The sequence below is a fragment of the Garra rufa genome, chromosome 5 (assembly GCF_049309525.1).
Source record: "Garra rufa chromosome 5, GarRuf1.0, whole genome shotgun sequence".
Classification (NCBI taxonomy): Eukaryota; Metazoa; Chordata; class Actinopteri; order Cypriniformes; family Cyprinidae; genus Garra; species Garra rufa.
Genome location: NC_133365.1, coordinates 43884256 through 43903918, shown reverse-complemented (window position 1 = coordinate 43903918; position 19663 = coordinate 43884256). Strand labels below are relative to the sequence as shown.

The window sequence follows — 19663 nt, the reverse complement described above, 5'->3', positions numbered from 1 at the left end:
TAAAATGAGCATTTTGTGCTACTGACAGTTAACTAGCAAAAATAATTTAATAATTTACTACTTTATTATTTTAATTTAGCTCTGGGTTTGTGTGTTTATATACTGACATCCTCCCCCCCCCCAATTTAAATGACTGTGTTAAGTAGGAAATTGTTAATTTCCATTACAGCCACCGTTTTGTAAATCCCCCCCCCCCCCCACACACACACACTCACACACATAGATAAGAAAGAAAATAGAAAACAAAACGGTTAGAAAAATCTATACGACCATCACAGATCAACACACTGGGTGTCATACACAAGTACCGAATATATATATTTATATATATGTACTATGAGTCGGGAACCCCCGGGAGATGTGCATATTATTATCTGAGCTGTGTTCTACGAACCTAGGAGCATACAAACTGAAGGACGAGATCCTATCTGCGGTTTGCACGGCACTAGGAGCCCAATTTGAGCATTTCATGGCTTCCGTTATGACACTGTTCTCCTCGGCGACGTTCCATCCCATATTAGGCTTGTTATTTCAGTTACTAATTGATAGAAATTGGGCTGAGAGTCTTTGTTAAATGGGGGCGTCGCCGAAATGTTTGAGTCGGATACGTTGGATGTAGCTCACAGGACTGTAGTTTGAATGAGCGGGGCTGTAGTTGGAGTGTGCTGGGCTGTAGCGTCCGGGGCTGCAGACATCTGGTGAACCCATGTGACGGGCCGGGCTGAAGCGGCTCGCGGGGGACATCATACCGCTCGCTGGAGAGCCAGGGGTGGCCGAGTAAGCCCTGAAATGGCTCTTGTAGACTGCAGGAGTCTGCCAGCTGAAAACATAAATACAGACCTCTTAGTGTACATAAATATTTGTCACAAGATGTTCTCAAGAAAAGAAAAAAAAGCCTATCATTGTTTTGTTTCTTTGTTTCTTTTGGTAAAAAAAAAAAAAATCGTTTTGAAATCTATTCAGCCGTTCTCCTGTTCTGGCGATATCACTTTTAGCATAGCTTAGCATAGATCATTGAATCCTATTAGACCAATAGCATCGCATTCAAAAATAACCAATGAGTTTCGGTATTTGTCCTATTTAAAACTTGACTCTTCTGCAGTTATAGACGTTTTTCCTGAACACGGAAGTAAGTCCGGCTCTTAACTGAAAGAATGCTTTGCATTTCCGGTCTGCATTGTTTCTAGTCAAATTAGGGTATATTCCGAGCTAATAAACTAATGTTAAACCTATTAAAATGTTTTTAAAAAGCACATGGCTCCATAGCGCCATCACTTGGCAATGTCGCAATGACCGTCATTTGTCAGTGCCTCACTTTAATGAGTATGTAGATGACACGAAGCAGCGGACGTTAGCTACATTAAAAACAGATGGACGCTATTTGAATGGGTTCCTATGGAAACCGGAACAGAAAAGCATTCAATCTGACGTTAGAATTCGTAATGGCGGCGCTCATCGTTTACTCAGGAAAAAGGTCTATATCGTGTACCAAGACCGGCGGAAAATGTAAAGATGCGATTTTCTAGGCCGATAAGATTAGGAACAACACCCCCATTCCGGTATAATAGTCAAGGAAGTTTGCTGCCGTAATATGGATGCAGCAGGCGCAGTAATATCATGCAGCGCCTGAAATTAGTTCCCAGCTAGGTAACTTCTAGTCTCGCGTAGCCAGACCTTCAGACTGACGGCTGAAGGTCTGGTATTCATGGCAGCTTTAGTTGGCCAAGGCCCGCCCATAAGACCGTTTGATCGACATGTCAAACAACCAATCACAGTTCGTTTCGTTCAGCGTCACGTTCGGTGCGTCGAAATGCCCCCACAACAACAATCTGGCGTGCAACAAGTCAGTCATTGAAATAACCAGCATTGAAAGATAACGAAGAAGAGGGAGAACAAGCAGTAAGTCAGCAATTTGTTCGCGAACGTCGCAAATGTGTATAACAACAATGGCGTCTGCATAAGCACCTTTTAGCAAAACACTGAGTTAATCAGCCTGCGCTTTGTTTCCCGGCGGACCGAATATAAACGCGACACTCGCGTCTTCTGGAAATCCGGTCAAATTCAACGAATCAGATGACGACTTCGACATCCCTGAAGTGTTTCCAGTTAAGTGTACCATATGCATCAGACGTTTAGCCAACGTTCCGTGGGCGTGACGTCTGAGGCTGAGACTAGGTAACTTCCAACGAGGAAAGCTCCCTGTGCATTCAGTTGGTCACGTTGTGCTGCGATGTGCTGCGTGATATTACTACGCCTGCTTCGGCCATGTTACGGCAGCAAACTTCCTTGACTATTACGCCGGAATGGGAGTGTAGTTCCTAACCTTATCGGCCTAGAAAATCGCATCTTTACATTTTCCGCCGGTCTTAGTACACGATGTAACTACAGAAGAGTCATGTTTTAAATAGGACAAATACCGAAACTCGTTGGTCATTTTTGAACGCGATGCTGTGTTGGTCACATAGGATTCAAAGATCTATGCTAAGCTATGCTAAAAGTGATATCGCCAGAACAGGAGAACGGCTGAATGGATTTCAAAATGGTAAAAATCAACTTATTAACTCGGGGGGAGTTGGAGAATGAGCCTATTTCCAAAAAAATGTGCATTTTGTGCCGCAGGTGTAAAATAGACGCTTTTTGTCAGGGTAAATTTGCATTCCAGAGGCTAAATATGACGTTATTTGGGGTCGCTTCAACTTGCGACATCAAAAACAACCGCAGACTAGACAAGACAGATGGTAGCACTCGCTAACTTGCTAAAGTACTCCTCTCTGTGCCAATCACAACAGGCTTGGCCAGCTAACCAATCAGAGCAAAGGGAAGGGAGGGGTTTACAGACATTACGCTCAAAACTGATTTGAACGAACCGTTTCGAAATCATGGACAAATGACTATGTATAAATGTATATTCTGGGAAAATGACAATGTTTTCTGACCTTAGATGCATTTGCACCTTTTTAGGGGACTCCAACACAATATTAGGACACTTAAAAAAAAACCATATGACCTGCTTGTTTAGAAAATTAGAAAAGTCGTACAAACTTTTGAATAGTAGTATCATGTAACTCTTACCAGTGAGCTACACACATGCCTACCTTTGCATTTCTAAGTGGGAGTATGCCTGAATTGTGCTCTTCCATTTGTGAATGCTGGGATACTTCAGAGACTCGATGTCTGCCCCTCCTAAAGCTGACAAAACCTCTCTGTCCAACTTGGTGGGCGAATCCCTGAAAAAAGAAATAAAGAGTGAAGGATTAAAGCCAAAAGCGAATGATGATTCGCAAAATGAGATTTGAAATCTAAAAGCTGAATTGAAAAATTGCCTTTAAAGTTGTCCAAATTAATCTCTTAGTAATTCATATTACTAAAAAAAAATAATTTTGATATTTACAGTAAGAAATTTACAAAATATCTTAATATCCTAATGATTTCGACCCATACTATGTATTTTTGGCTATTGCTACAAATATACCTGTGCTACTTAAGACTGGTTTTGTGGTCCAGGGTCACATATGCTGATTAAATGTAATTCATATTTTATAAATATATTAACCAATTTAAAAAAAATGTCAGAATGGCTAACAGGGTTGCAAGTTTAACTTGTAAATTAATCACTCAGAAAAGGCTGTCTAGGTTTAGGACAAATTTCTTTTCACTATAACAACTTAATCAACAGACTATAGTCAAGGTAGCAACATATTTAATTTTTGACAAGAATAAAAACAAGGCTGAAGAGTTGAAAGTTTTGGATGTGATCCTGGACCTTTATATACAACATTCCATTGTAAAGTCTCAAAAATCTGTCCCTCACAGCCTCGTTTTCATTTGCGTAAAATTCAATATGGCAACTATAGTGACTAAAGTCCTTAAAAGGAAAGTTCACCCAAAAATGAAAATTCTGTCATTAATTACCCTCATGTCGCCCCAAACCCGTAAGACCTTCGTTCATCTTCAGAACACAAATTAAGATATTTTATGAAATCTGAGAGCTTTCTGACTCTGCATAGACAGCAACGCAACTGAAATGTTCCCAGACCCAGAAACATAGTAAGGACATTGGAAAAACAGTCCATGTGACATCAGTGGTTCAACTGTAATTTTATGAAGCCACGAGAATACATTTTGTGCACAAAGAAAACTAAAATAATGACTTTATTCAACAATTCTTCTCCTCCAAATCTTCCTCCATTATCAACAGTACCTCTGCATGTAAACACATGGTCAAGCTCTCGAATTTCATCAAAAATATCTTACTTTGTATTCTGAAGATGAATGAAAGTCTTACGAGTTTGGAACAACATAAAGTCGAATAATTAATGGCAGAATTTTTTGTAATTCTAGGAAACATGACTTTTCCTAGCCTAAATATTAAAATTCTCAGCATCACAGTGATCATATTTTCTTCTCACCCTTCAATGAAGAGTCTTTTCGTCACTCTAGGAGGAGTCCGCAGTATGAAGTCCTGAGAACTGTCAAGTGATCTGTAGGAGCTGGAAGACCCTGAGGAGCTGAGGTCTCTACCCCCATGATCCCAGGACTTTGATCTGGCGCAGATCGTGCGCTCGCCTCCTGGAGTCTCTATAGTCCGTTGGTTCATAGGTTCTAACCTCTCACTGGCCAGAAAGTATTCATCTGAGCTTGCACTGGATCTCGCATCTACTTCGTTTCTTCTCTCCAATCCATCATTCTCTGCTGCTCGTAACACAGACGTCCTGTCCTTATCAAACACAGAGTCGTCTTCCGAGGACAAAGAGAGGCGTCCCAGTCCTGAGGTGAGTTCTGTGGCCTGGGGGTCTCGGTGACGCTTTCCTCCACTTCTTCTTCTCTCCCTGTTTGTCCTATCTGGCTCATCCAGCAAAGACATCCTCTCAAATTCAGCCATTAGGTTTGAGATTGGCGACAAAATGCAGGAATTTGATGAACTGCAGATGCGAGGGGACATTTTGTCCCCGTTTGGAGTCCTGTCCCCAGGGCCCTGCTCGCACAGGCCATTTTTACTGCTAGAGAGCAGAAGATCCTGCTCTGCTGCCACCTCTATGAGGTCAGCACTGTGGGAAACTGGTAGGATGTGAAATTCAAGCCCCCCTACTGCCCCCTGCAGGCCTTCTTTGGAACACACAGAAGAAATACTGGTGAGGGCAGCATTCTGCCTGTTCTTGATCTCCTCCAGGCTGATATCATCACCCTCATCCAAAAATGCCCCGACAGAGATGGAGTTACAGAACTTCTTCAGTTTGCCTGAAATTTAAAAGGGGAAATCTAATGTAGTGAAAGTTTTTCCTTGATCTTGGAAATCAAACAGTTATCATTTACAGGTGTCTCAAACTTCATCTCTGCATATTCCTGTGAGTTTGGGTTTATTATACAGTTCATCTGAGAACGCAACGTGCACCATTTCATCAGATTTGTAAGGTAAATCATTTATAAAACTATGCCAACACAGGAAAATACATCAGTATCTTTCTAATATGTTAACTGTTCATCACAATTTTCAAAATAAAGTTCGAAAACCCTCACTCGTTTATACGTTTTGATGTCCACATATTCAAAGAAATTACAGTGGCTGTGGCATTTCATTGTGAAGTGTAAAAACAATCGTCAGGCCGTTGGTGCCCTCTGCAGGCCTTTGATATAATGCACAATGAACATTAGTTCGATTGTTTATAATACTTTATGTATTTTCACATTTCTATTCAATATAACCATATGATTATTTGCTTTTGACACTTTATTTAAACCAATTATTACCTCATTGCTATTATGTTTGACCCTGGACCACAAAACCAGTCATTAGGGTCAGTTTTTTTAAATTGACATTTATACATAATTTGAAAGCAATAAATAATATTTTCATTGATGTATGGTTTGTTAGGATAATATTTGGTTGAGATACAACTATTTAAAAATAAAAAAAGTGCAAAAAAATAAAAATCACCTTTAAAGTTGTTCAAAAGATGTTCTTAGGACATGATCAAAAATTAAGACATTTACAGTGATTTACAAAATATCTTCATTCTAAAATAATCGTTAGTGACAGCCCTGCTTATTATATATCGCTAATCGATAAAAAAGTCAGTGGTCTTACCCGGAGATGGTGTTTTAAACCTGTTGCTGGTTTCATTCTCTCCAGCCTCCTCGTGAGCTCGCTCCCTGAAGTCTTTTTTACTGAGGTATTCTTCAAGCATTTTCAGGCCTTCGGTTGACTGCAGATCCACAAAACTGTCCAGGAAATCCCAGTACTCTGCCCAGGGGTGACCGAGCTCATGGGCCAGATCTCTGCTCACACACAGGGCACCATTATCTAATCAATGCTTAATAGCACTATTTTAATGGCCAAAAACATGAATAAGTGTCTATGATAATAGATGTCCAGCCTCCTTAAATTCTATCTTAGCACTGACCTGCCAACTCTTTCTGCTCCACGGTCTGGATCAGACTTTAGGATGTTGTGGAAATGGTCTGCCCGTTCTCTGGGAGGAGTCTTCCACGCTCGTCTGAACTCATCAGCCTATTACAAATTTATAGACAAATTTGATTAGGTCATAATTCATGACTAAACATATTACCACAATTTGATATATTCTATCCACCTTTTCTTTCATGTAAGAGTGAGTGCAGCCATTTGTAAATTTTATGGGTCTGGCTCCCAGTCTCATTCACATCCAACTATTTTTAGCTGCTTGATATTGTATTATCTTAATTATGAGCACACTGATTTGTTATTTGTTGTTATTCTTCTCGTTAGCAGCTAATGAACCACAAGTCTTACCCATAGACTTACTTCCGCATTAAAGAAGAAGGTGGATATAAAACTCACCTTAGATGGACTTAAAGGTCCAGCAAAGGCTCTGACTGCCATAACTGGATCCTTTGGGCTTCTGGGTAACCGTGGTGACAAGTTTTCCATTGGCTCAGGAGACCAAGGTGCACCAATCACAGGTTGGGAGGAGTTATCAGTAGCTCTCAATAAGGGGATGTATAATCGATCTGTAGCCAATCAGAAATCAGTGTTAGAATATTACATTTTGAAAGTATAATAAATTAATACAAAACTATATATCACTGACTTACCTTCTAAATATTCATTTATCTTCTGTTTGACCTCCTGAACTTTACACTTTTCTCTCATTCTTTCACAAATGACCTAAATTAAGGGAATACATTAGATGACTGATGAATAAGCTTTGATAAATTCTGAAATCCTCAGAATGAAATCCAAGGTGTCATAGTTGCTGTACCTCAGAGGGTTTCTGGTTGTACTTGTTCTTGCATATCTTGTCGACGTCTGGATGAGAACAGAGTATGTTCACCACCTCTGGACAGCCAAACTTGCATGCAAAGTGAAGAGGCGTCTCGAATCCCTATGAAACACAGAACAGAGCATTCAGGTGGGTCTGTTGAAAATCATTGTACGTCATTCTAGGCATAATATGAAAGTGCCAGACACAATAGATGTTTCAAACAGTGTCATCAAAATAATACTGGCTTATGATATTGTCTTGTCATATTCTGAGACTGCAATTAATGTATCCTACAAAGCATTTTGCACATTTTTAAAGTTTCTTTTTTTTTGGGTTGTAAATGTGCTATGCCCTGCATTTGACTGCTGAAGCAGGTACCATTTTCAGCGCTTCTGCATGACAGTGCAGCAAACAGGTGTTACAAGGCAAAACTCTCTGAAAAAGCTGCAATTACACTCAATGAGGACTCACATGTATTTAAGTAGTTTAAGTTGGAATCTTATAATTATGATAAATCCAACAGGGCATAAATGCAACTATAGTATATAGTGACTATTAATAGACTTGCTGGCCATTTCACTCACTTCAGTTTCATTTTAGCTAGAATGCTGCCTTTAAAGGCAGCCAGCATTTCAACATTCATGTTTCCTATATCTGAAGAGTTAAATAAAGACAGAAAGCTTAAAAAGCACCACTTACAGCTTTATCTGGTGTATTGAGGTACAAGTCTACGATATAACGGATGCGTTTCTGCAGCATGCTCTCCTGGTCATCTGGGTACATAAGCCGCATGAAATCTGGGTTCTCGAGAGTGTCCAGCAGGATTTGAACAATGCCTGGCTGGTTCTCTTTAGCAGCCACATGCATCACATTATACCTGCAGCCCTCCTGCAGTCAAATTAACAGTAGAGAAAGATTAAAAATAACAGCATTTAAAGATAGATGTGTTTAGATAAACTGTCGTGAATAAGCAGAACAACACATCTCAAAGTACACTACCGTTCAAACCGTTTTTTTTTTTTTTCATACAAGTTTCTTATGCTTATCAAGGGTGCATTTATTTAATCAGAAATACAGAAAAAAACATCAATATTGCAAAATATTATTACAATTTTAAATGTTCTATTTTAAAGGATTAGTTCACTTCCAGAACATAAATTTACAGATAATTTACTCACCCTCTTGTCATCCAAGATGTTCATGTCTTTCTTTCTTTAGTAGTAAAGAAACTATGTTTTTTGAGGAAAACATTTCAGGAATTTTCTCCATATAGTGGACTTGAATGGTGCCTGTGAGTTTAAATTTCCAAAATGCTGTAAACGATCCCAGCCGAGCAGTGGCGTACCGCACATCTTAGAGGCCCCCCCGCAAAAAACGAGATGGGGCCCCTCCCACCAGCAGTGATGTCATGCATGAAAATTTATTGTGCACCTGAGTCAGTCTCTCCCATTTACAATTGATTTATCAGTAATGAATGTGGTGAATTATCGTTGCATTGATGCATTTGACGTTATTATTAATAGCATATATCATATACTGTGCGTATTTAATTTCAGACTGAAATCCATGCAGGAATAAATATTTAGTCTATATTTATATTGCGAGCGTTTCGGTGTGCAAAGACTTTGACTAACGATTTTATGTTGATGTTGCGAGCGCGGGCATTCTCAATAATTAGAAGAGCTAAACTGGACAGTCTTTCTTGTAACATTGTGCTCCGGAGAAATGTCTTGTTAATTTCAATTTCGAGAACGAACGATACATTGTATGGAAAAAGTCTGGTGACAAATCGTCAGTGAACCGCTGACAGGTTATTGTCAGAGAAGCGCAGCAGCGGACCACAGCACAAAAACATATAAATGTATTTCACTTAAATCATTAACATTAACATCGATTCATTTTGACACAATCCAAAGTTCATGTAAAGGAAAACGAGGTGGAAAGCCGTTTTCTTTATTTCTTTTCTTTCCTTTTTTGCCGAAGCGTACAGTGATGAATGATAGGCTATATTGGCTTCTATCAGCTGCAACATTGGTATGAAAAAACAATGCAGTGATCGCACTGGCGCCTCACGCGCACACACATTTTTGCTATAACATTGCAGCTTGTTCATTACCAAAATAAAATACATTTTAAGAAAAATATAAAGGTTACAATTCTTAATTTAAATAGTCCGTTTAGCGTGACCAGCGCCCCACTGTGCTGTTATAGGCTTTGTGAAGGATACTTTTGTGGATAATTTGTTGTGGAGATATAGGAATAAAACAGCCTAGTTGTGTTTATAATGTTTGTAAGCATTTTGATTTAGGCTACCGGTATTTTAGCCTACATTAGCTATTTCTGAATGTAATTAAATGCGACGTATGTTTTCTCCTCTCAAAACGCAATTTTACACAAGTAGCGTGGTTTACCTATATAGCAAACATTTTAAATATATTGAAAAAAATATTTTAATATCTTTAAAGCGTTTAAAGTTTTTTTCTTTTGTTTAAAACATTTGGCTAAAATCTAGAAAAGATGATGCTCTATTGGCTATGACTAAGCGCAAGGTAGGTTACCAGATCAAGACTCTCTTCGTTTTTTGAGTAGCCTAAAGAAAACGCTGAACGGTAATAATACAGAAAAACACATAAACAGAAACGGAAAGATACAGATTCCGCTCAGAATGAACCACTTTTTTTTTAAGCCCTGCTTAAATCATACAGAGCCCCTGCACATGACATGCAGGGGGAAAAAAATCGTCCGCACGAATTCGTATTTTCTCATGTTACTAAATTATGCATGACATTAAAATCTATTAAATAGTGACCAGGATTTAGTTCAATCAAATCAACAACCAAATTATTATATCGTGCACTCAAATTACTTAATACAAGGGAACGAGTTACTAGGCCTAAGTTGTGCATATGATTTAGTAAAATGAGGGAGGGAAATATACTATTGTGCGCACACTTAAATTTTTCCCCTGGGGCTCCGTAAGCCACATTAAGCGTAGCCTAACTTATCCTCTTTGAGTACGACTCGTTTGTTTTAGAAGTATAGTGTTAAAGTAAAATGTGAGAAATTTTTTTTCCCCGGTTGTTATTATAGAACATTAAACTCGCTCCACTGCACTACCTTTGCGCTCACGTCTCGCGTCTATTTCAGCGTATCGAAGCACTGCCTTTTAGAATGTTCTGCGACGGGGCCCCCCAAAGGGTCGGGGCCCCCACGCACCGCGGGGGCTGCGGGGGTGTCCGGTACGCCACTGCAGCCGAGGAAGAAGGGTCTTATCTAGTGAAACGATCGGTTATTTTCTAAAGAAAATTTACAATGAATACACTTTTTAACCACAAATGCCCATCTTGTCTAGCTCTGCTAAGCTTATGTGCGGTTTGGTTTATAATAGTTAGGGTAGGTTGTAAAACTCACCTCATTTTCTCCTCCTGTCATAAAATTTACATCGCTGGTTTACCTTTTTTTTGTAGGGCGTTTGACCTTCTTTGCACGTTCACTTTGTAAACACTGGGTCGGTACTTCTGCAGCGATGTAGGACAATTTTAAAGTTGAAGAAGAAAATGAGATGGGAGTTTTTTAAACTACCCTAACTGTCTTGGACCGGAATACACAGAGTTCATGCAGAGCTAGACAAGACGAGCATTTGAGGTTAAAAAGTATATAAATTGTTTTACTAGATAAGACCCTTCTTCCTAAGCTGGGATCATTTAAACCCCTTTGAATCTGCATTTTGGAAGTTCAAACTCAAGGGCAACATAGAAGTTCACTATATGGAGAAAATTCCTGAAATGTTTTCCTCAAAAAACACAATCTCTTTACGATTGATGAGAGAAAGACATGAACATCTTGGATGACAAGGGGGTGAGTAAATTATCTGTAGATTTTTGTTCTAGAAGTGAACTGATCCTTTAATATACTATATTCCTATGATGTGAGCATAAGAGACTCATTAAAAAGCGTCAAAAGTCTTACTGATCTCCAACTTCTGAATAGCAGTGTATATGAGACCCTGGACCACAAAACCAGTCATAAGGTAAAATTTTACAAAACTGAGATGTATACATCATATGAAAGCTCAATAAATAAGCTTTCTACTGATGTATGGTTTGTTAGGATTTGACAATATTTGGCCGAGATACATCTATTTGAAATCTGGAATCTGAGGGTGCAAAAAAATCAAAATACTGAGAAAATCACCTTTAAAGTTGTCCAAATTAAGCTCTTAACAATGCATATTACTAATCAAAAATTACATTTTGAAATATTTACAGTAGGAATTTTACAAAAAATCTTCATGGAACATGATCTTTACTTAATTTTCTAATGATTTTTGGCATAAAAGAAAAAACAATGATTTTGACCCATACAATGTATTGTTGGCTATTGCTACAATCATACCCCAGCGACTTAAGACCGGTTTTGTGGTCCAGGGTCACATATAGTGGAATACACATGGGAAAAATGGTGCATGTGAAAATATTTGGGATTTGTAAATAAATAACTTAATATAAAGATACCAGGCTAGTTTGGAAAGAGACTTTGAACTTTGTAAATAAGTCAAAAGCTCACCATTTCAAGATGAAAAATAGCCAAAACAACTTAATACAAACAAATCATGGTACAAAAGCTTTCACCTGGACTACAGTTGGGTTGTCCCCTGACCCAATGAGGTAACGAGGGTTGCTCCAGACCAGCTCAGTAAAAGCCATCTCGTCTCCCTTCTCCACAGCCTTCCTTAGCTTGGCTGTCAAGTCTTGAGTCCGAGGGCTCTTAAAACTGTTTGCCTTCTCCCTGTTGATTGTGTCTGCCTCCATCATAGACGGGTGGTCTGGTTTGGGGAATTAAACAGGAAAAAAAAGGTTACATTTACAATAGGCCATTTTTTTAATACGTGATTATCTTAGCTTAATATAAATTTATTTTCAGACATTTTAAAGTATATCTACAGTGGTGTCCAAAAATTTTAGAACACTAGTATTTTCATTTTATTATGAGTGTGTCAGTCAGAAATATCAGTTTACATTTCCAAACATTCATTTTGCCATTAATTGTAATAATCCAGTGAGATTTTTGTTTGCACAGCACAAGGAGTCTGACGAGAGCCAGTGCTCCATACAGAGATCTGATCTCATCATCATCCAGTCTGTCTGGAATGACATGAAGAAACTAAACAAACTGAGACAGACTAAATCCAGAAGAACTGTGGCAACGTCTCCAAGACGCTTCAATAAACCTACCTGCAAAGCTACAGTACTGTTAGGCACTTGTGTAAAAATGCTGTAAAATGAGGACGCTGTCAATAATAACTCAATTTAATTAACATTCGGTGTGACCATCCTCTGTGTTTAAAGCAGCTTTTGCTCTAGGTGCACTTGTGCATAGTTTTTCAGGTAGCTTTGGAGGTAGGTCTATTCCTCTATCTTCCTTAGGAGATATTCCTCACCTTTGTTAAACACCAGGCCAGGTTTGACAGGAGAAACACAGGGCGCGCTTTTACTAGGCGAAGGGTAGTAGTCACATATGCCTTTGGCAAACTTCTCAGCATCCTCACGATTGGAGAAAGCTTTAAACCGAGCCCCCTTCATCATTTTAACAGCCTGCAAAGCTTCTTTCTTATCCGTGTAGACATGGGCTCTTTCTAAAGAGGAAGAGGAAAATAACATCTCACACTAACATAACAAGTTGAGTCATCTGCACAGTATAAGCATGTAAATGGCTATTGAACTAACAACAACTAACACTAATGTTCAAAAGTTCTTAATTCAGCAAGGATGCTTTAAATCGATCAAAAGTGACATTGTTACAAAACATTTTATTTTGACTACATGCTTGTATAAAAAGAATCCTGAGAAAACGTATCAAAGTTTCCACAAAAATATTAAGCAGCACAGTTTTTAACATTGATGATAATAAGAAATGTTTCTAGAGCACCAAATGAGCATATTAGAATAAATTCTGAAGGATCACATGACACTGAAAACTGGAGTAAATACTGCTGAAAATTCAGCTTTCCCATCAGAGATAAATGACATTTTAAAATATATTAAAATAGTTATTTTAAATTGTAATAGTATTTTTCAAAGCTACTGTATTTTTGATCCAATAAATGTAGACTTATGTCAGGGAACATAGACTTCTTCCAAAAGATGTCTAAAGTAAAGCTAAAAGCTCTTACCATTCCTAGCCAGTACATCCTCCCACAACGGACACACTCCGTAGAAGAAGGAGGGCGACACCTGCGCAGTTTTAGAGGGAGTTTGTGCCTGTGAATTCTCCACATTACAAGGGCACGTCGTTCCACTCAGAGCCTCCTCCTCAGGAGGGTTAAGACCCATGCCATACCCAAAATCCCCATCCTCGCCTGTGACCGAATCTGAGGTTGTTGATGTGGCACTGGGTGGCATTACACTTCCAGAGCTGTCCAACGAGGCACTATTACCACCGTTGCTGTCGGGTTCAGTAAGTCCAGCATTCTCCACTAGAGCCCTGGCGAGCTTCCGCTCAAATATGGCTCTTGTCGTGGCAGTGATGGGGCCACATTTCAAATTGGCTTTGATGATCTCCTCCCTCAACTCGTCAGCAGTGAGACCTTTCAACCTGCTCAGGACTGCGTCCATGCTTCTGCTGCTACGGCTACCTGACCAGAAAAAAAACAACAACATTTGGGGTCACAAAAAGATACTAAAACTAAAATGGAAGTATAACCTGGGAAAAAAAACACATATGTATCCTTGGACCACAAAACCAGTCTTAAGTAGCACAAGTATATTTGTAGCAATAACCAAAAATACACTATGGGTCAAAATGATCAATTTTTCTTCTTTTATGCCAAAAAAAAAAAAATGAATATTTTCTAAACGTCCTATCATAAATATAACAAAACATAGTCTGAATAGTAACAAGCTAAGAACTTCATTTGGACAACTTTTCTCTATTTAATTTTTTTGCACCCTCAGATTTCTAAATTTTAAATATTGTCCTATCCGCCATACATCAATGGAAAGCTTATTTATTCAGCATGAAAAAAAACTCTTATGACTGCTTTTGTGGTCCAGGGTCACATTTAGGGTTACAAAAAGAAACTGAAATTAAACGAAGTATAACATGGCAAAAACCCCTTAATGTCTCATGCTGATACCTGCATCAGCTGGGACTGTTAACAAAGGTAGTACAAAACAGATAGGGTATTTTACATGTTCTGCCACACTACTGATGATTTTGTGAAACAATATACTTCCTTTTTTATCATCAAGGCATCACAAAAAATACACATGAAGAACAAATGCAAATGTACAGACTTAATATAGTACATATAACTAGGAATGAAAAGCACCAATTAAAACATAAATATTAAAACATTATATAATGCATATATATAAAATGACAAGATATGACTGTTTAGCAAAATTAATATATGAAAGGGTATCTTTCACACAAAGATGAAAATCCTGTCAGCTTACCCTCATGTCATTTCAAACCCGTAAGACCTTCGTTTATCTTCAGAACACAAATTAAGACATATCTGAAAACGAGCAATGCAACTGAAATGTTCCCAGGCCCAGAAATGTAGTAAGGACATAAAATAGCCCATGTGACATCAGTGGTTTAACTGTAATTTCACGAAGCTACGAGAATGCTTTCTGCATGCAAAAAACATACTTTTCTAGGCCTTGAACGTGTCAGTTGCATTGCTGTTTACGTAGGGTCATAAAGCTCTTGGATTTTATCAATAATATCTCAATTTGTGTTCCGAAGATGAACAAAGGTCTTACGGGTTTGTCATTAGTGTCACTCATTTTTGGATGAACAATCCCTTTAATTTTTCTTTGATGAAGAAATAGCTTGGATATATAGAGTGTTTTCACAACACACTATCAATCGCCATATTGGCAGCACTGAACTTAAACAATGCCACTGAAACCTGAACAAATCTAGCATATTTTGCTGATTATTGCTGCTGAAAATTATCAATTATAGTCATGTTTTGGGCTGTACTAATAGGTTGGAAAGGGTAAAACATTTAGTGTACTAGAGACTGCCAAAAGTAGCAAATCAAGGAGAAGAGTGCAAAAAATTGTCTGAGGGACAAAAGGCATTTGTGGTTGGCCAAACTAAACCATGATTTCCAGGGCAAGAACCTTGACAACATTCGTGTTTGTTCTTATTATTACCAGTCAGGTAGGTAAAATATTAGGCTAATATCTTAATACTGCTCAGACGTATCTTTACCACCTATTAACTTTAGTTTGTCAAAATATTGCGCCCTTTCCTGCTTACTAAGTCCTTCTCTATAAGATTTAGCAGCTTCCACATATTTTTTCCATGGTTTAGACAGCATAAATTAGCAGAACAACGTATTCAGTAGTACAGTAACTGTGGCCGCGCATTCGGGTAACTGACCAAATCGTGACAAGTGCAAACCCTCTTGATATCCTTTTCAAAGACAATAAAAATGAGCTTTTGATGACTGAATTTCCAACTAAATTTGGCAAAGAGCAATAAAAGATTAACATTAAAACACTCATTCTTTTTGTTTGTTCACATCAGCGCTGAGAAACGAAAAACAAGTTGGTTACTAAACAAAACAGAAACCAATACAAAATCATTTTGTATAAGAAAAATCCCAAAAATACAAGTTACATTTTTACTAGAGGACTCACAAAAACAACAATTTGTATCTGTATCTAACTCTTTTTAAATATACTTTTGTAGTAATTTAATAGGACATTCCTTACTTTATTAGATATAATGTATTCAAGTAGGCACTGTCCATAGTTTTTTCCAGTCAACACGAAAATAAAGTTCTCTCAGTATGACAAAATATGTGACCCTGGACCACAAAACCACAGATATATTTGTAGCAATAGCCAGCAATACATTGTATGGGTCAAAATTATCGATTTTTCGATAATGCCAAAAATCATAAGGCGATCAAGTAAAAATCATGTTCCATGAAGATATTTTGTACATTTCCTACCGGATTGTAAATATATCAATACTTAATTTCTGATATGCATTGCTAAGAACTTCATGTGGACAACTTTAAAGGGGATTTTCTCAATATTTAGATTTTTTTTGCACCCTCAGATTTTCAAACAGTTCAAATATCCTACCCTAACAAACTATACATCAATGGAAAGCTTACTTATTCAACTTTCAGGTGAAGCATACATCTACATTTCAGAAAATGTACCCTTATGACTGGTTTTGTGGTCCAGAGTCACAAATATAGAACTGTTCAGATAATTTACTTCCTTTACGTTTATAAAACACGGTTCGACGTCACGGCGCGTCATCGCGGCAGTTAAACTGACAGCATCAAGCTCCTTTTGCATTGTTAAGGATCAAAAACGTGCAACATGAAGTGGGGCTGCACAAATCGTGGCACCGGTCGCATCTAAATCTCATCCCCTGTGAGGCAAGCATGCATCTGCAACATATAAAAAGTTTATTGAAACCGAGGTGTCACGCCCAAACTACCAACCATTGTAGTTTTTTTTTGTCTGTATATTACATGATCCTGATTAATGGAGATGACATATTAAAACATGGGGGATGAAAATTTCACCCGTCATTTTGCACCACTTACCATCTATCAGCTCAACAATGATGCCGTACGTGCTGTGAACGCGCAGATGTACATGTGTGATTTATTAAACGTTTATATGAGTGTGAATCGCACGGACGCTCTGGAAGGGTCGCATTGTTTACAGCTCGGTTTGCGCATGCGCGTGGTACGGTCTGCGCCTGCTCAGTACGCCGGGCAGGGTTCATGTGTTTCAAACGCCGGGTGCAGGTCTTGTGAGTCGAATCTTTTCAATGAATTGAGTGACAGGCTCGAGAAAAATTATTCGTTCGTTTATTTTGGGATGAAATATGGTACTTTTCCCAAGTATTACATACAAAATTAGTTTAAAGAGATGCATTTGAACTTGTGACTCTGGAGAACAAAACCAGTCATAAGGGTCAAGTTTTTGAAATTGAGATTTATACATCTTAAAAGATGAAAAATAAGCTAAATATTGAGAAAATCGCCTTTAAAGTGGTCCAAATGAAGTTCTTAGCAACGCATATTACTAAATAAAATTTTTGTTATATTCTAAAAAAAAAGTTTTGATACATTTACGGTAGGAAATTCACAAAATATCTTAATGGAACATGATCGATCTTTACTTAATATCCTGATGATTTTTGATATAAAAGAAAAATAGATCATTTTAACCCAGACAATGGTTCAGGGTCATATATAATATCTATGCAGAACTGAAAGAAACATAAATACAAACTATTTTTATAAACGACAGCGCGATATTACGTAATTACGTAATGGAATGACAGAATTGTTCAAAACGAACTGTTCAAAAGAACCGATTCGCCAAAGAGTCGGGCTAGGCATCAGTCATGCTTAAACCCACATATTAAAAGTCAACACTTTGACAATGGCATCCCACAATATAGCAAATAATAATGCTATTATAAGATCTCATCACGTCATATTTAACAATTACAGTTATTTTTTTGCTATTGAAGACAAATAGTGAGGCAAGCTAGAAGTGAGTGATTAAAAACTCAGCCAGATAAGAGAGTCTAGATTTTACCTCTGCTTCTGTCTGCAAACGTACGAAGGCTGCAGGTGGAGATGGGTTGCACACCAAGAGCTCCTTACATGCTTAGTTTCCATACAGCCATGCCTGTTGACACTTATTGTGACAAAACAGGAGTTAAATATCACACGCTCGATAACAGCTCCTTCCGTGCCAGAACAGTTATAATCATGTAGAACTGAGAATAGGGGGTTCACAGAGATCACGCCAGTTGTTTCAAGTTAACGTCTGAGCAAAATGTGCCTCCCGGAAGTCTCTCTTGCTCGGTGGGACTTTGCTTATTTTTGAACGGGTTTTAGCAGCGCTGACTAGTGGCTTCCTTGTGTATTAACTGATGAGTACATTTTGAGATTAATAAAAAGTTGTTTTCAAACAAATGCGTATGAAGCAGTACACACTATGTAACAACAAACGTTTTAAACTGTATTGTGCGATATTGTTTCGCATTAATTACGTTTAATTTGGCGTGGCTTCCAGTTGTCATATCAATAATGTTTGTCGACTTTTAGCTAAATTGTGTGTAAAAGTCTTAGTAGTATTAAATAATCAAAAGTCATTCATGAGAACGCATAATTGACACCTGCTTACTGTGCAAACTCTACAATACAGTTGCAAACAAAATGATTCAATGAACCCTCGACCTGCAATACATTTCCCTGCTGAAAAAAAAAACAGTTAAAGCAGCCTAGGCTGGTTGGCTGGTACCAGCAAGCAATTTTTGGTCTAAAAGACGTCTATTAGCCGTGAAAACATAGCCCAGACGTCTAGGCTAAAACAAGTTTGTATTTGGGCTGTCAGTGAAAATTTAATAGACGTCTAACATATCCCAATATTAGACTAGTCATCAATTAAAAAATTAAAAAAAAAATTAAACCATAAAACCTTGTAAACGTTGCTAAGTTTGCTTACAGGATGGAATATCATACATCTAACTAGTTATTTTGCCAAAAAATGCATGCAACCAAATTCAAGGTTATTTGGGCTGGAAGTGGATTACATATAGCCGGACTATATCGGGTTTATAGTTAACCCAGACTGTGAAATTACGACTATTGCTTGCTGGGGTCTTAGCTGGTTTAAGCTATGGTTTTAGCTGGTCTCCCAGCCTGGCCAGGTTGGTCAGGCTGGTTTTAGCTGGTGGTTTCCCAGCCTGACCGGGAAAGTGGCCAAAACCCCTCTAAAACCAGCCTGCTGACCAGCTAAAACAAGGCTGGTTGACCAGCTAAAACCTGCCAACCAGCCTAGGCTGGTTTTAGCTAGTCTTTTCACCAGGGTTTGCTGCAGAGAACACAATTTTGTGAAAACAATTCAACAAAGGCATCAGTACTATTAGAGAAAGTTTATTAATAGGATTTGAGTAATTCTGAGAAGACTAGTTGATGAATAATGAAGAAGAAAAATCGAATTGGCTGTAAACGTTCATGTTCACAATTATTCAACCCCCCCAAAATTCGGTGCAGTATATTTTATTCTTTAAAGCCACCAATAAATGCTGCTTGGAAGTGCTTAGAAGCTTTTGTCACCTCTCTACTGCAATCTTGGCCCATTCCTTGCCTGAAAAAGCTTTCAGATCACTGATAATCTTTGGTTTTCACTTTGCCACTGCTTTCTTCAAATTCAACCGAATATTTTAATGAGAATAAAATCTGGAGACTGAACAGGCCACTCAAGAACATTCTATGACTGATCCCTGAACCAAGCTTAAGTTTGGATTTAGATGTGTACTTTGGGATGATGGTCCTGCAGGAAAGTCCATTGATCTTCAGCTTCAGTCTTTTGCACCAAAGGCATCACAATTTTTACCAAAATGGCCTGATACTT

At 38.2% G+C, this 19663-nt stretch overlaps 1 protein-coding gene across 2 annotated transcripts; it reads right to left on the bottom strand.

Moving 5' to 3' along the window:
* Positions 1-204: 204 nt before the first annotated feature.
* Positions 205-18075, bottom strand: ankle2 (ankyrin repeat and LEM domain containing 2). 2 transcript variants are annotated; one of them, XM_073840779.1, is made up of 13 exons: positions 17837-18075; positions 13414-13875; positions 12682-12876; positions 11873-12066; positions 7941-8129; positions 7239-7361; positions 7072-7144; positions 6818-6987; positions 6402-6508; positions 6086-6276; positions 4410-5238; positions 3096-3227; positions 205-820 (listed from the first exon to the last, which is right to left on the bottom strand). In XM_073840779.1, the coding sequence occupies exons 2-13, from the start codon at positions 13853-13855 to the stop codon at positions 571-573; spliced, it is 2895 nt and encodes a 964-aa protein (XP_073696880.1). In that variant the 5' UTR covers positions 13856-13875; positions 17837-18075; the 3' UTR covers positions 205-570. The 2 variants fall into 2 exon arrangements, with proteins under 2 accessions (XP_073696880.1, XP_073696881.1); XM_073840780.1 differs by lacking the exon at positions 17837-18075 and adding an exon at positions 16828-16956.
* Positions 18076-19663: the final 1588 nt, after the last annotated feature.

Bases quoted from the DNA above. Each gene is read 5' to 3' on its own strand.
- ankle2 (XM_073840779.1), bottom strand. From the start codon at position 13,855: ATGGACGCAGTCCTGAGCAGGTTGAAAGGTCTCACTGCTGACGAGTTG. The intron at 7,362-7,940 runs GTAAGTGGTGCT...TGTGTTTCATAG, and splicing joins TCAATACACCAGATAAAGCT to GGATTCGAGACGCCTCTTCA. The intron at 3,228-4,409 runs GTGAGAAGAAAA...TTCTTTTTTCAG, and splicing joins AAAAGACTCTTCATTGAAGG to GGATTCGCCCACCAAGTTGG.